This window comes from Lycium ferocissimum, chromosome 10 (assembly GCF_029784015.1).
Source record: "Lycium ferocissimum isolate CSIRO_LF1 chromosome 10, AGI_CSIRO_Lferr_CH_V1, whole genome shotgun sequence".
NCBI classification, from domain to species: domain Eukaryota; kingdom Viridiplantae; phylum Streptophyta; class Magnoliopsida; order Solanales; family Solanaceae; genus Lycium; species Lycium ferocissimum.
In genome coordinates, this window is record NC_081351.1 from 26,416,177 (window position 1) to 26,429,673 (window position 13,497).

The 13,497-nt window shown below is 32.5% G+C and overlaps 1 protein-coding gene across 1 annotated transcript; it reads left to right on the forward strand.

Moving 5' to 3' along the window:
* The first annotated feature begins 1,650 nt into the window (after window positions 1-1,650).
* On the forward strand, window positions 1,651-5,974 carry LOC132033050 (uncharacterized). Its single transcript, XM_059422908.1, has 2 exons — window positions 1,651-2,474; window positions 4,967-5,974. Exons 1-2 carry the CDS (start codon window positions 1,932-1,934, stop codon window positions 5,741-5,743), a joined length of 1,320 nt encoding a protein of 439 aa, XP_059278891.1. The 5' UTR covers window positions 1,651-1,931; the 3' UTR covers window positions 5,744-5,974.
* The last annotated feature ends 7,523 nt before the right edge of the window (window positions 5,975-13,497 follow it).

Sequence of the window (13,497 nt, forward strand, 5' to 3'; positions counted from 1 at the left end):
ATTTACCTAATAGCATAAGAGGTTGTTTGGTTGGCGAATTAAATTATTTTGTGATTATAATCCTGAGATTATAATTGTGAGACTAATTTTATCTCACTTGGGAGTTGGGTGATGGAACAAAATAATCTCAAGTTTGATGAGATATTCAAGATTAAGTTTGAAATAAAATTTATATTGTGTTTGGTTGGATAAATTTATAACAGAGTTAATTCCTTAGAAGGTCACTCATGTTTTGATAATTGCCTACAAATATCACTTATGTTTCTTTTTGGACTAAAATATCACTATTTTCCTCAAAATATATTTAAGACCACAAAACACTTTTTCTCTCCTAGTTGGCATGCCATGTCATACTAAAACTTTGTTTTTTTTTAATAATAAATTATTAACTCATCAAATCCATTTAATCCAACTAAATTGTATGTTTTATTTTTTTAATAAAACAAATTGTATAAATACTGTAGACAAACCAAATCAAGATCAGAACAAGCTTTATTGTGACCATATATACTCCAACTCTTTGGATAAAAAATAATACAGCAAATTATCATATGATTTGAATTTTTTTCTGTGACAATGTAACTAATTTTTACGTTATCACATTAACGAGTTTAGTCATTATAAGCAGAGGTTAATAGTCCACTATAAAACAGTTAGTTGTGTACTTATATTTGGTTTTGAAGCATCTGTCAACGTAAAATTTTGATCTATCAATCTACAAATTAAACCCATTATTAGGTCATTATATGATTGACAATTCAGCTACATATTCCAAGCCAAAAATTATTAAGCTCGGAATAAAATGTAGTCCTTGGTAGACAAAAGAACCAAAAAGAAAATTGGGTATGAAAGTTACGCTTTTTTAGATATTTTTTAACCGAGTTTAAATGGCTACGAGACATGAGTTAGATTGGTAAAATGGTTTGAGTTGGGTTAAATGGGTTTGATGAGTTAAATTAATTTACTATTAAAAAAATAAAATTTTAATATGACATGATATGCCAGAAAAGAATGAAGATTTTGTGGTGTTAAGTATATTTTGCGAAAAATCGTAATAGTTGAGTGATGTTCTAGTCCTAAAAAAAACATAAGTGATATTTATAGATAATTGTCAAAATATGGGTGACCTTTCAAGGGATTAACTCTAAATTTATACAGTCAACCGAGCACAGGATAAATTTATAGGATGCAATGCACTCCCTTTTTTTCTCTATGTACTACTTCCTCCGTTTCATAATAAGTGTCAACTTAGCCAAAAATACGCATATTAAGAAACTAATAATACATTGTGAAGTTTACTAAATTACTCCCATATAATAAAAATAAATAACTTTTATCTTTTGATTAAAGTATGCACAAGAAGTAAATTTTTTGACATTGAAAATTCAATAATACCAAGTTATTATGTGTTTTTTCCAATCATCATATAGATGTTATTTATTGTCTAAGGGTAGAATTAAAAAAAAAATAGCTAATTTATGTCTTGATTTCCTAAGATGACACTTCTTATGGAACAAAAAAAAATGAGGCTAAGACACTTATTATCGGACGGATGGAGTAATATATATTATATAAAATAAATACAGATTAATAGTAGTATCATATTCTTTTCTGATTTTTTTTTTTTTTTTTTTCACATTCGAGATTCATCATCATCATCAACACTGTGATAATTATCTTTACCCAGAAAAGAAAAAACAGTTACTCAAACGTTCATTCAAAATTCAACCAGCCTTACTAAAGTAGCAGTTGAAAACTCCAATATTTCTTCATTTGGCCTTGCATGGCCTAAAAAAACTGCTACTATCTTTATACAATATCAGTAGTAGCAGTAGCACAAGTTGCAGAACAAGATTTAACTCTCTCTTTTTTGTTTATTCCATTTATGGGAGAAACAAAACCAAAGATCTCAAAAAAAAGTTAACCCAAAAATGATGATACTGTTTAAAAAATGTTCAAAATTTATTTCTTCAGATCTTGATTGGAAACTTTTACTCTTAATCCTCCCACCACTTTCTTTCCTTTTTTACATTTCACTTTCTTCCATTACCACCATAGCCACTCACACTTTCACTTTTAACCCTCTCAACTCTCTTTTTAACAACAATACCCCTCCCTCTGTTCCTCCACCACCGGTTTTTACGAATCAATCTGAGCCGTTGATTTCGCCGGTTTATTTGAATAGATCAGTTACTAAAAACGAGTTAGATCGGTCTAGAATTGCTGTATGTATAGTAGGTGGGGCCCGTAGGTTTGAACTAACTGGTCCTTCAATTATACAGAAAATATTAAAAGAGTACCCAAATTCTGATCTTTATCTTCATAGCCCATTAGATTCTAATGCTTATAAACTTTCATTGTTAAAAGCTGCTCCAAGAATTTGTGGTATTAAAATTTTTAAGCCTAAAAATATTAAAACGACTGAGTTTCAGGTTCGAGTTCTTAGTGCTCGTGGCTCACCTAACGGTATACAGGTATAATCTTTTTTTTTAATCTCTTTTTGTTTTTGTTTATATGTGTGTTTATTTTGTTTTGATTGGATTAATTAGTCTTTTAGCTTTAATTAGCAAAATTCCAATAAGGGAATGTTATGTGAAGTAAATGTTTTGTTTTTTAGTGTTATAACAAATTGGTATTTATGGTGGTATTTATGGTGTGTTAGTTGTAACCTGATGCTAATTTTGGAAAGTTGTTAATAGTGTTTGTAGCTGTTGGGTCATGTTAGTTAGTAGTAGTTGACACTTGTTCTGGTACTTGGTTCCTTATGATTTGGTGAAATTTTGTTTTTTTTTAAATAATAAAATTAATTGGCTAATAGGCGTGTGAGCCTACTAGCTGATTTTATTAATAATTTCAAATACCAGTAGGTTTACGGTTTGATGAATCCTCAGGATCCTAAGATAGAGTAAAGTAAGTAAATACATTCATGTAGCTAACCTCGACACGTTTGGTGTTGAGATGTAGTGAGAGTGAGATATATACGATCTGATGAAATCTGGCACCTATTAGTCGAGATGTTCATAAGCTGGCTGGAATGCCACAGTTATAAAGAAAATATAACGAACATTGTTGAGGAGAAGTATGTAGTTCCAACATGACCGAACCTGAATTCTTCCCTTGTAACAAATACTTTAGATATTAATGGTGTATTGGTTGTAACGTGATGCCAATTTTGGGAAGTTGTTAGCAGTATTTGTTGCTGGCGGCTCATGTTAGTTAGTATAGTTGACTCTTGTTCTGGTATTTGGTTGCTTATGATTTGGTGAAATCTAAATTTGTCCTTTTTTGTTCAAATAAAGGCGATGAGATTTGCATTACAGTCATGTACAAAAATAGGTGTACTTTTGATGAATCCTCAGGATACTAAGATGAGTAGAGTAAGTAAATAGATTCATATAGCTAACGTCAACAGGTTTGGAATTGTGATATAGTTTAGCTATAGTTTGAAGAAATCCGGCTCCTAATTGAATTATCATTGGTGAGGAGCAGTTTGCGGTTCCGCTGACAGGATCAGGGGCAGAGGTAGTATATAACATGTTGTGAGTTCGGCATGATCCAGTAGCTTTGGTTTAAATCATGTATTTGTGTTTAAAAAATCATTAAATATGCACAAAAATTTAATTCAGAACCTTGTTACTAGCACTTGAGGCCGTGTCCTATAATCCAGAACCCATAAGATTCAAATCTTGGCTTAGTCTCTGGACAGAACCTCAATTCGTCTCTTGTAAAGTGAACAGAGGGAAGGAAAGACGGATAATAATGGAAAGGTGGTAATTTTTGGTAAAATTTGGATTGGATGGCGTAGTACTTTGGGTACAAATTGTATTATAGGTTTACCTTCTCAGCTTTTTCACTTATTCTGTGGGCTCTACAATCTAGCCTAAAACCATTACAGGTTTTTGGGGAAGAAATAAGAAAATGCTGAAGAATCTGATGACATAATCCCTGTATAGTTACTTGAGAAGGGGAACTGAAAAAATGAAATTATTCAGGAGGAACACTATTGAATGGTCTACCAATTCATGAGCTTTATCCATTGAATAATCCGCTGTTATAATTAAGTACTCTTGAAGAGTAGGCTTGACATTTAATATGGTTACAAGTCTAACATCTATACCATTACCTAATTATCCAAAGCAGGACCAGTGCTGTTGTCTACATTGGTTGGACTTAATTGCTATTGTGTCATTGTGTCTTTCTTGCCATTCATAGTATAGATTTACGGGCCCATTGTTTAGTTGTAAATTGTGAGATATACTATGATAGATCCTTGCTTCTTAGTTTATTAACACTTAGCTCATATTGCAGACATGAATTCAAGGGTTAAAATTGAGTTTTTTTTTTTTTTTTTTTTTTTTTTACTGCATCTGTATAGTTCACCAAAAGAAAGAAAAATACATTTAGAAGCAGATAAACTAAAGGAGAGCCCCACTAGTATACGCTATACTTGTCTCCGCATGGTTTCCAAAGTGAAAAAAATGTTTGGATCTTCTAAAATGAAAATCGATAAATACTGGTTGAAAAGTTGTTCACGAGTTTCCTACAGAGTTTAGAATCTCATTAAGAATGAAAGCAAAGAGGGATATATGGAAATCTTTCCGGCTGGTTGGTAGTTTATTATGAAGCAGTATATTCAATAAATAGCTTATTTTAAAGAAAGAGAAGATAACAAATATAAGCAAATTGACCCTGGATACTTCTTCAAGTGGGCAGCAGTTTCTTAGTGATATGTCAAAATGGAGGATTTATTAGATCGACTTAAGTTAAATAAACTAATAAGTACAATATAAAATTTTACGGATGTAGTTTAATAACAGGAAACTATCCTTGTAAATAATAAAAGCTCTCATATGTTGCTCATAATGCTTTGGCTCTGCAAGGCGCCTAGGCCTGAATGCTAATAATCTACACTAGCTTTTATAATTCCGAAAAATTGCAACCAAAATTTTACAATTCTGTATGGCAGGGCCTGGTGCAATATTTCAACCTGGTTGAGGGCTGCTTGACGATGATTCAAGCCTACCAACGCAAGAACAACTTCACTTATGACTGGATAATCCGTACCCGAGTTGATGGCTACTGGAACGCCCCACTATCACCCAACGACTTCATTCCGGGTGCCTACCTAGTCCCTTCTGGTTCATCCTACGGTGGGTTAAATGACCGCTTTGGCCTCGGCGACTACAACACTTCCGTAGTTGCTCTTTCTCGCCTCTCTTTAATTCCCGAGCTGGATACAGCTGGCTACCAACTCCTCAACTCCGAAAGTGCATTCAAGGCCCAACTAACTATCCACAGAGTTCCCCACATCACTAAACGCCTCCCGTTTTGTGTTGTATCAGATCGTAGCTATGATTTTCCACCACCCCATTTTGGTGTTCCGGTAGCAGCGCTGTCTAGTCCAGGCCCATTAAGTGGGGCAAAGTGCCGGCCTTGCACGCCTTCATGTACTGACCACTGCGTTGGGCTCGTGATGAATAAATTATACAAAGGATGGAGCTGGACAGATTGGACCAATAATACCCTTCAGCTCTGTGATGCTCATGCCGGGTGGGAGGGCGGGTGGCAGAAAATATTTGATGACGTAGCAGGTAATAAACTGGCTGCAGCGAGACAACGAGTTGAAGAACTAAAAATAGAGCAGTGTGTGAAAGATTTTGCGGAAATGATGAAGAAGACTGCTTACTGGGAGGCTCCTCCAGTGTCTCAAATTTGTCGATCGGGTTTATCAAAGTCTGTTTAAATTCAAAGCAAATCCATTATAGTATAGGTTACTATGTATAGTTTTCTAGCCTTCCAAGCAGTTTTTTCTACATTACAGGTTTTTTATTCATTTTTCCTTCTTCAGGAAACAACAAGAGTCATAGAAATTACCTTAGATGTTTTTGTAGACGACGCAGGTTTTCTTGGATATCTCATGGATACTATTGCTTAGCTTTGCTGAGAGAGAAATGGAGAAAAGATTCAGTTTTGACATGCATGTTAGCATCAACGTTGTTTGCCATGTCGATCCGTTCAATGCATAAAGCTACTAAATTCATAATTTGATTTGGGCCTTGAATCCAAAAGCTTCGACCAACCACTCGAAGGCCCTCCAAGGATTATTCTAAGTCGATGACTAGTAGCTGTAACGATAAAAGCAAAGGCTTGTGCCCTACAATTTGGAGTTAAAGGTGCTGCAATTCCCTTAAACAAAAAAAAAAAAAGAGGGGGGGGGGGGGGGAGGTGGGCAAGTGCACGGATAGTCGATTGGAGGACCGCTATCGAAGTCATAACATAAAATTATAAAATATTTCATGTTTAGTTGCTTCATTCAGACCTACGAGATTGAAGTTAAAATTCGGGTCTGGTGTTACAAATTTCAGACATACGAGTTTAAAGTTTGGCATATTGCTAATACAATTTGAACTTCAGACATCTGAGTCTTGCATTGGACTGAGCCTAGTTTTCCCTAACTTCAGAGCCGTATGTCTGTAGTTGGCACTAGCACAAGTTTGAAATTGGTATAAATCTGACATTCAAAACCTCCAAGACGTAAGGTGATACTATGCAAGAAGGGTGAAGGAAGAACATTCTCTTAACCTTTTAAATCTTTTGAAACAATGGATAACTTATGCTCCATGAATTCAGATTTTACAACATGAGACTACTATATATCACCAATGTAGGGGCATCACGATTGCCCTTTCTGGTAACACCGGGCTTTATATGATCCCTAGTCAGTGATCAGTATATTTTAATATTCTGGATTTTTTTTATTTTTTTTTTATGCTAGCCGTATAATATTTTGATATACTTTTGACCCATAAGGGTGGGCGGATCCAGACGAGTCCTTCTAGGTGTAGTCTGGGGTATAGACGATAATCAAAAACTACGAACAAGTTGCACATCATGCAGAAAATAGGATAATGTAAACTGCAAGTTGGAATCTCTCAGAGCTATTGTTCAATTATTCAATTTTCATTACTCCTAGACGGTCCTAGTTAATTATGTGAAAGAAAAAGTCTGTATACCTTGTTCTGTTTTTTGTTTTAATTTGAATCATATTGGTCTGACCACCAAGATTTATAGTTTAGCGGTATATGTTACTCTCACATACATGAGCGTAGCCATATTTTTAACTACGGGTTCAACAAAATCAAGTAGCTTTGGCTCAACTTTTGTGTTTGTGTTAAAAAATTCATTTGATATGTATAACTAATATATCTAGAAGCTAGTAAACAAAAAATATTATAATCCAAAACATGTATATAAACTAAAAATGCTGACTCCGCCTCTCTCACACACAATAATGCTTGTGAATTCATTTTCCACTATTCCCTTCCCGATCCTACTATGTAATGGATATTTTAGAAACAATAAAAAAATCGTATTGGTCTCCCAATCATTATTGCTTACTTAAATCTTCTATTATTCTCTACTATTAACTTTGTAAAAAGAGAGAAAAAATTTGCCTGCCTTTTTTCAGGTAGGCTGCCAGCCCATACTCTCCCAAGGAGAATAATTCCAAGTACCTAACATCTTCGAGTTAATTAATTGGTTCACAATGTCAAAAGTTTTTAAAATAGAATTGAAGATGAAGAAATAAAATCAAGTTAATTCATCGTGTTCTCGCCAGAAGAATAAAGACAGTTCTAATTCCTCAATAATCCAAGTAAAAATAAGCTGGCTCAAAAGCATCTCCATAATGACTTTGAGAAAAATATAGAAAAAAAAAAAAGGGCTACATACTACTCCAGAGTGTAAAGACTTTTGAGAAGATTATAAAGTAATGGAACTAAGTAATTCGCACGTTCAACATTCATACAGTAAGAATATAAAGTAAGTGAAAAGGAGAGAAATAAAAACGTGATTTATCAACCGTACGTATTTCTTATATGAAGAAAAAATTACTTCTTATTTAGAATATTATTGGATTTAAGGCATAACGCAAACCAAACAACTACCAAGCATTTCCAACCTTTGGTTATTCGTGGACGATGCGGCTCTTCAGTTATTTCAAGGTCAACAACTGATTAAGATGATATTTTATTACCAAACATAGATTAGATATATTCCCTTTGTTCCTATTAAGTTATCATATTTGCTAAAAATAGTTGTTTTAGTCTTTTTAGAAAATCAAGAGAGAATTGGTTTGTTTTTTCAACTTTACCCTTAGCATTAGTTGTTTTAAAGAGGAAGAAAAAATTGGTTACATATCATACATTTTCCAAAAAAAATCTTGGTCAAATTTACATGGGTTTATAATACTTTTAGCCCATAGATGTTGATAAATTTTGATTTTAAGCCTTGTAATATCTTACTAAGCTTTGCCCTGCAATTAATTGAAACCTGCACTTTTGATTCTGTACTTGTGAATATTTACAAATTTATCATAATTATCGATCCTTCCACAATTTAATTTACCACACATGTTATATTAAGCTTGTAATATTACTCCACAATAACAGTAGTATAGTTCTAAAAATTACCAAATATTAACATATTTCCCAGATAAAGGGATCAAAACATGTACGTAGTTCAATAAATTAACGGTTAATTATGCTTACTCGGGTATCATAAAGATTAAAATAAGAATTTACCAATAACTGAGGAATAAAAATACTATTAATCTAAAATGTGACTGATTTTAAAAGAGACTTAGCTTTTTCAAGAAACAAGTTATGTTTGTCTGGGAAACTAAGAAAAGCCCCAAAAAAAGTTTTTACTAACGTGAATATCTGTCTCAATTACTAATCCACACATGAAAATTAATTAAATTACCTTTTTATGAATTAATTTTCAATTATCAAAACAAAACCAAACTCTAACCACCTAATTTAAACAAAATGAAATAGGGTGATCCACCATGTGTGCATTAAATAGATGTGGGCTTACTAGCCAACATTGACAGCTGAGCTCTGTATCACTTGTTTCTTTCTGAACACATTTGATACTAATTCTCATTTCAACCTCTCGTTAGCTCATCAATATCTGTTTTTAAAGATACTTTTAAGATATTTGTACATTTTGACGAGCGAATTTAAGATTTGTAATTTATGTGTTTGATTTAAATTTTTATTACAGCTTATTTGGTTATTTATTGAACTCGAAATCTATATTACATATACAAAATTCCTGTCAAAATTACCTAAGGCTAAAACCAATGCACTAAGTTTTCACCCATTTACATTCTTTAAGAAATATATTTAAATAACTATAATAGTAACATTATTTATATAAAAATATAACTATAATAGTAACATTATTTATATAAAAATATAACTATAATAGTAACATTATTTATATAAAAATATAACTATAATAGTAACATTATTTATATAAAAATATAACTATAATAGTAACATTATTTATATAAAAATATCTCCCTTGATTAGGAGTAATCAGCTAGGAGCAAGGGTGAGTTAAACTTGAAAAGAAAAGCAGAATATTAATTGCTTCTTGTGTTTCTAATTGTCAAATATTTTGAAATAAATTCAATTTACCAAATATTTGGAATAGGAGGAAGTATATATCTATTTATGCTTTTTGGAACACGAGTATTTCACGTGGTCATTGCATGCACGAGCTTTTTTAAGGAGCTGGAAATTTGAAGCTTATGGTTTAAGAGTCTAGTTCTTTTAAGTTAATGGATTTTAAATTAATAATTTATATATTCAATAACTTTGTTAAGATGAAATTTAGTTTGATAAAAATTACTGAATTCAATCGAGCCCCGTAGCTTAAACATTAAACCCCTGGCTATTAACGTTCTACAACGAATTTGGTAAGAGAATTTGCGCGCACATATTGCTACCATATTAATTACTACGTGTTGACAGAGGTGGTACTCAACAATTTACGCATATTGTACTGAAAACGAACTAATTAATTTAATTCAAGTAAATCATATTTCATGCCTCTTCATTCTATGATCATTCCACCAAAAAAAAAAAAAAGAATTTCTAGTGTACTATTTCTGAGGTTACAGGTTGTCCTTATTCTGATACTTTGCACTTAAACCTACAGAAGAAGTAAAGGCATGAAAAGTGGCTGCTAAGATAAGATCGAATTACGGGAATTAATGGCCTCAACTTGAGCATTAATTAACATAATCCCAAAAGATCTTCGTGCATTAACGGTCATTCGGCTGATGGAGGGAAGTGTGCAATTCATGCATGACTCCACGTACCAAACACACGTTTTTAAAAAAAAAAAAAAAAAAAAAAAAAAATTATTTTAATGATGGTGGTATTCGGATTAGTTTGTGCGTAGGAGTGGGGATTACGAGCATCGCAAGGGCTCATCCGAACCATTTCAATGGAAAATTATGTCGTATATACGAGATAAGAAATATTTTTATAATATATGTAGTAAATGTGTTGAATCCTTAGAATTTCTTGACATATGTGTTTACTTTCTAGGGTTGTCTCAACAAGATTGGGGCCTAAAGCCAAACTTCAGAGAGAGGTCCTAAATTTTTTAATTTTTTAAAAAGAAAGATCGGCATATATATTTTTATTTAAAGTCTACTTTTTAAACTTTTTTAGATGCGAAGTTACTAATTACCGTTTTACAATCTTCAAGAACAGCGCAAAGTTGTTAAAAAAATTTCCAAATGAATTTATTCTAAAAAAAATTCAACTAATGATATAGCTAATCTATCACACGACTAAAATAATTTATTCCTTTTTTTATATATATAAATTGTGCACTCCCTCTATCTCAATTTATGTGATAAAATTCGGATTTCGAGAGTCAAACTTCTTTATATTTATTGTGAATTTGGACATACAATTTTTAAGTTTTTTTAAAATAATTTACATATTTAAAAACTACATAAAAATACTATGAGTCATAATTTTTTTTTTAACAAATTAACCATAAAACTTAACAAAAAAATAGGGGCCCAAAACCATTGCCTTAGTGGCTTTGGTCTTGAGCCAACCCTGTTAATTTTTACCCCTCAAAATGGTGGTCTTTAAATTCTGCCCTTCAGGTAGAATTTGGGCAGTACAGACAGAATTTATGCCCATGCAAATTCTGCATGTGCGGCCTAAAGTTGGACAGATTTGTAAAATTCTACCTTACGATTTTTTTTTTTTTTTTAACTGGAGTTCAAATCCACAACCTTGGATTGTTAGGCGAAGGGTAAAATTTAAAGACCACCAATTTGAAGGGCAAAAATTAAAGACCACCCCAAATAAAGGACAATTCGAGAAAATAGTCTCTTTACCTTTCAAAATAGGGATAAGATCTATGTACAATTTACCTTTTTATATCCCATTTTGTGGGATTTCATTGAGTGTTGTTGTTGTAGGACCTATTGTCTCCTGCCATCATAAATGTCGATCAATAAACTCTGACACACTTAATAAACGAGAGCATTACAATCAGGCTACGTACAGACAAGGAAAATCAGGAAGAACTTACTTGATTTTCACGCTTAATTTTATTTACTTATAATAATATGGCTCTTTTTTTATATTTGCCTGTGTGATCTAAACCTTTTATCATTTGCCGAGGCGGAAAATTTTCCTTTCTACATTTTGGATCCCCAAAACTTTACTTTATGGTTTTTTATCATCTAGTATTTGCTTATTAATTTCAACTACTAGGCAAAGCAATTTAAAATTAGAAGAAGAAAAGAAGAAGAAAAGAATGTCTTCTAAAAGAGCTTGATTTCTTTCAAGAACGATCCTTTTAACCAAAAAAAATGTCTTTATTACGTACCTAACTCAATTATTAAACTGCACGTTGCATGCAACATCGTCTGTTATTGCATGGGAGCCAATAATCATATGAATAGACATAAAATGATGGCTTGACGTACTTGTCCTAAATTCCCTGCTGTAAATTCTAGATTGTACGCGTAACAACGAAATTGCCTTTTAGGATATATTACAAATTTTAGTTTTATAAAAAATTGCAAAGAAGTGAAGTCAAATTTTTTGGTAAAAAATTCTCGCTAAACATTCTCTTTCATATCAAACAGCAGCAGGAATGATATTCATTTACTTTTACCATAATTTAGCGCAATATTCTCAAACAAGTAAGTACGTAACATATATATTTCCGGTCGACTTTGTTGATAACACAAAATACATTCTATCAATAAACACTTTACCTAAAATATGTACGTCGGCAAAGCGCAAACCCTGTCTTTATTCTTTAATTTCCATGCATTGTTCTAATCCACTACCAAACAAATAGCAACTACGACTAAATTTTTCATAAATGGAGCCGATTATATGAATTCTCACTGATTATATTTCTCTTTTTAAATTCAACTATCATCATACCGATCTCATTATCTGTATCATGAGAAATCATCTTGATTAACTAATTTTATGTTGGTTATTAGCTTACTGCAATTCTCCCCCTTGACAATGTGAACTAACTGACACAGGTAAATTGAAGTGGTGCGGAAATCCACTAGCCGTGCTTACAACTCCTACTATATTCAACAATAAAACGTTTGCTCAACGTTAGTACACATTTGAAGTTTTAAAGAGATTTCATAAAAAGGGCTTCAATATGAATTATGATGCTGTTCAATTTCCTTTGATTGCGGCTACATTTCTAAAAAGACACGCGAGGTAGGTGTCCACTCTACTTTCCGCAATCAATTTCACCGCATTCAACACATAAATGTACCGGCCCAAAACTTTTCTAACCCAAAAATAAATTTTTAGAATCAAAATAACCCATTAAAAAAAAAATCAAAATAGGCTTTACGCACAGATTCTGTGCGTAAAAGGACCAAAGTGTAGTTTTATACTTAAGTTCTTTTACGCACAGAATCTGTGCGTAAAACCCTCTCCCGGGCCACCCCAGCCTTTCTTTGAAAATCAAACTCAAAATTAAGCTTTTTTCCATACTTTGATCGAAAATTAGTCACGTTTCAAAACACCGGAATATAAATATTTTATATAGAACTTAATATTTTTTTTAGTGTACAATAATATCGACTCATTACATCAAGTATACATATACATTTAGATCGTCGTTTTAGGGGTTGTAAAGTGCTCCGAAGTAAGTTTGAAAACTTGTTATACATATACATTTAGATTGTCGTTATAGGGTTCTAATTAATATAGGACGTTGCACAAGTTATTATTAATTGACAATAAATACTAAAATAACTAATTATCATTAAAAAAATAATACCCAAAAATATATATAATATTAACATAAAATGTACATTTTATTTACAAATACACAATCTCCTAAGGCCTAAGGATCCTCCTAACCCCACCACCCTCACTATCATCAAGATCCTCTCTCCTCCTCTTAATGACAGGATGATTTATGGCATGATCATCCTTTCTTCCTTTCTTCAGGCCTCGGGTGAAAATATGCTTCCTGTGGGAGACGGCGGCGGTCTCCGCCTGAGTATCCTCAGTAGATGCCTCAAGAGATGACTCAATCGAAAGAGACTGGACCACAGGAGCAGAAGAATGAACCTGAAATAACATATAAACAATTTAATGTTTCATAAACTAAACATGAAATAAC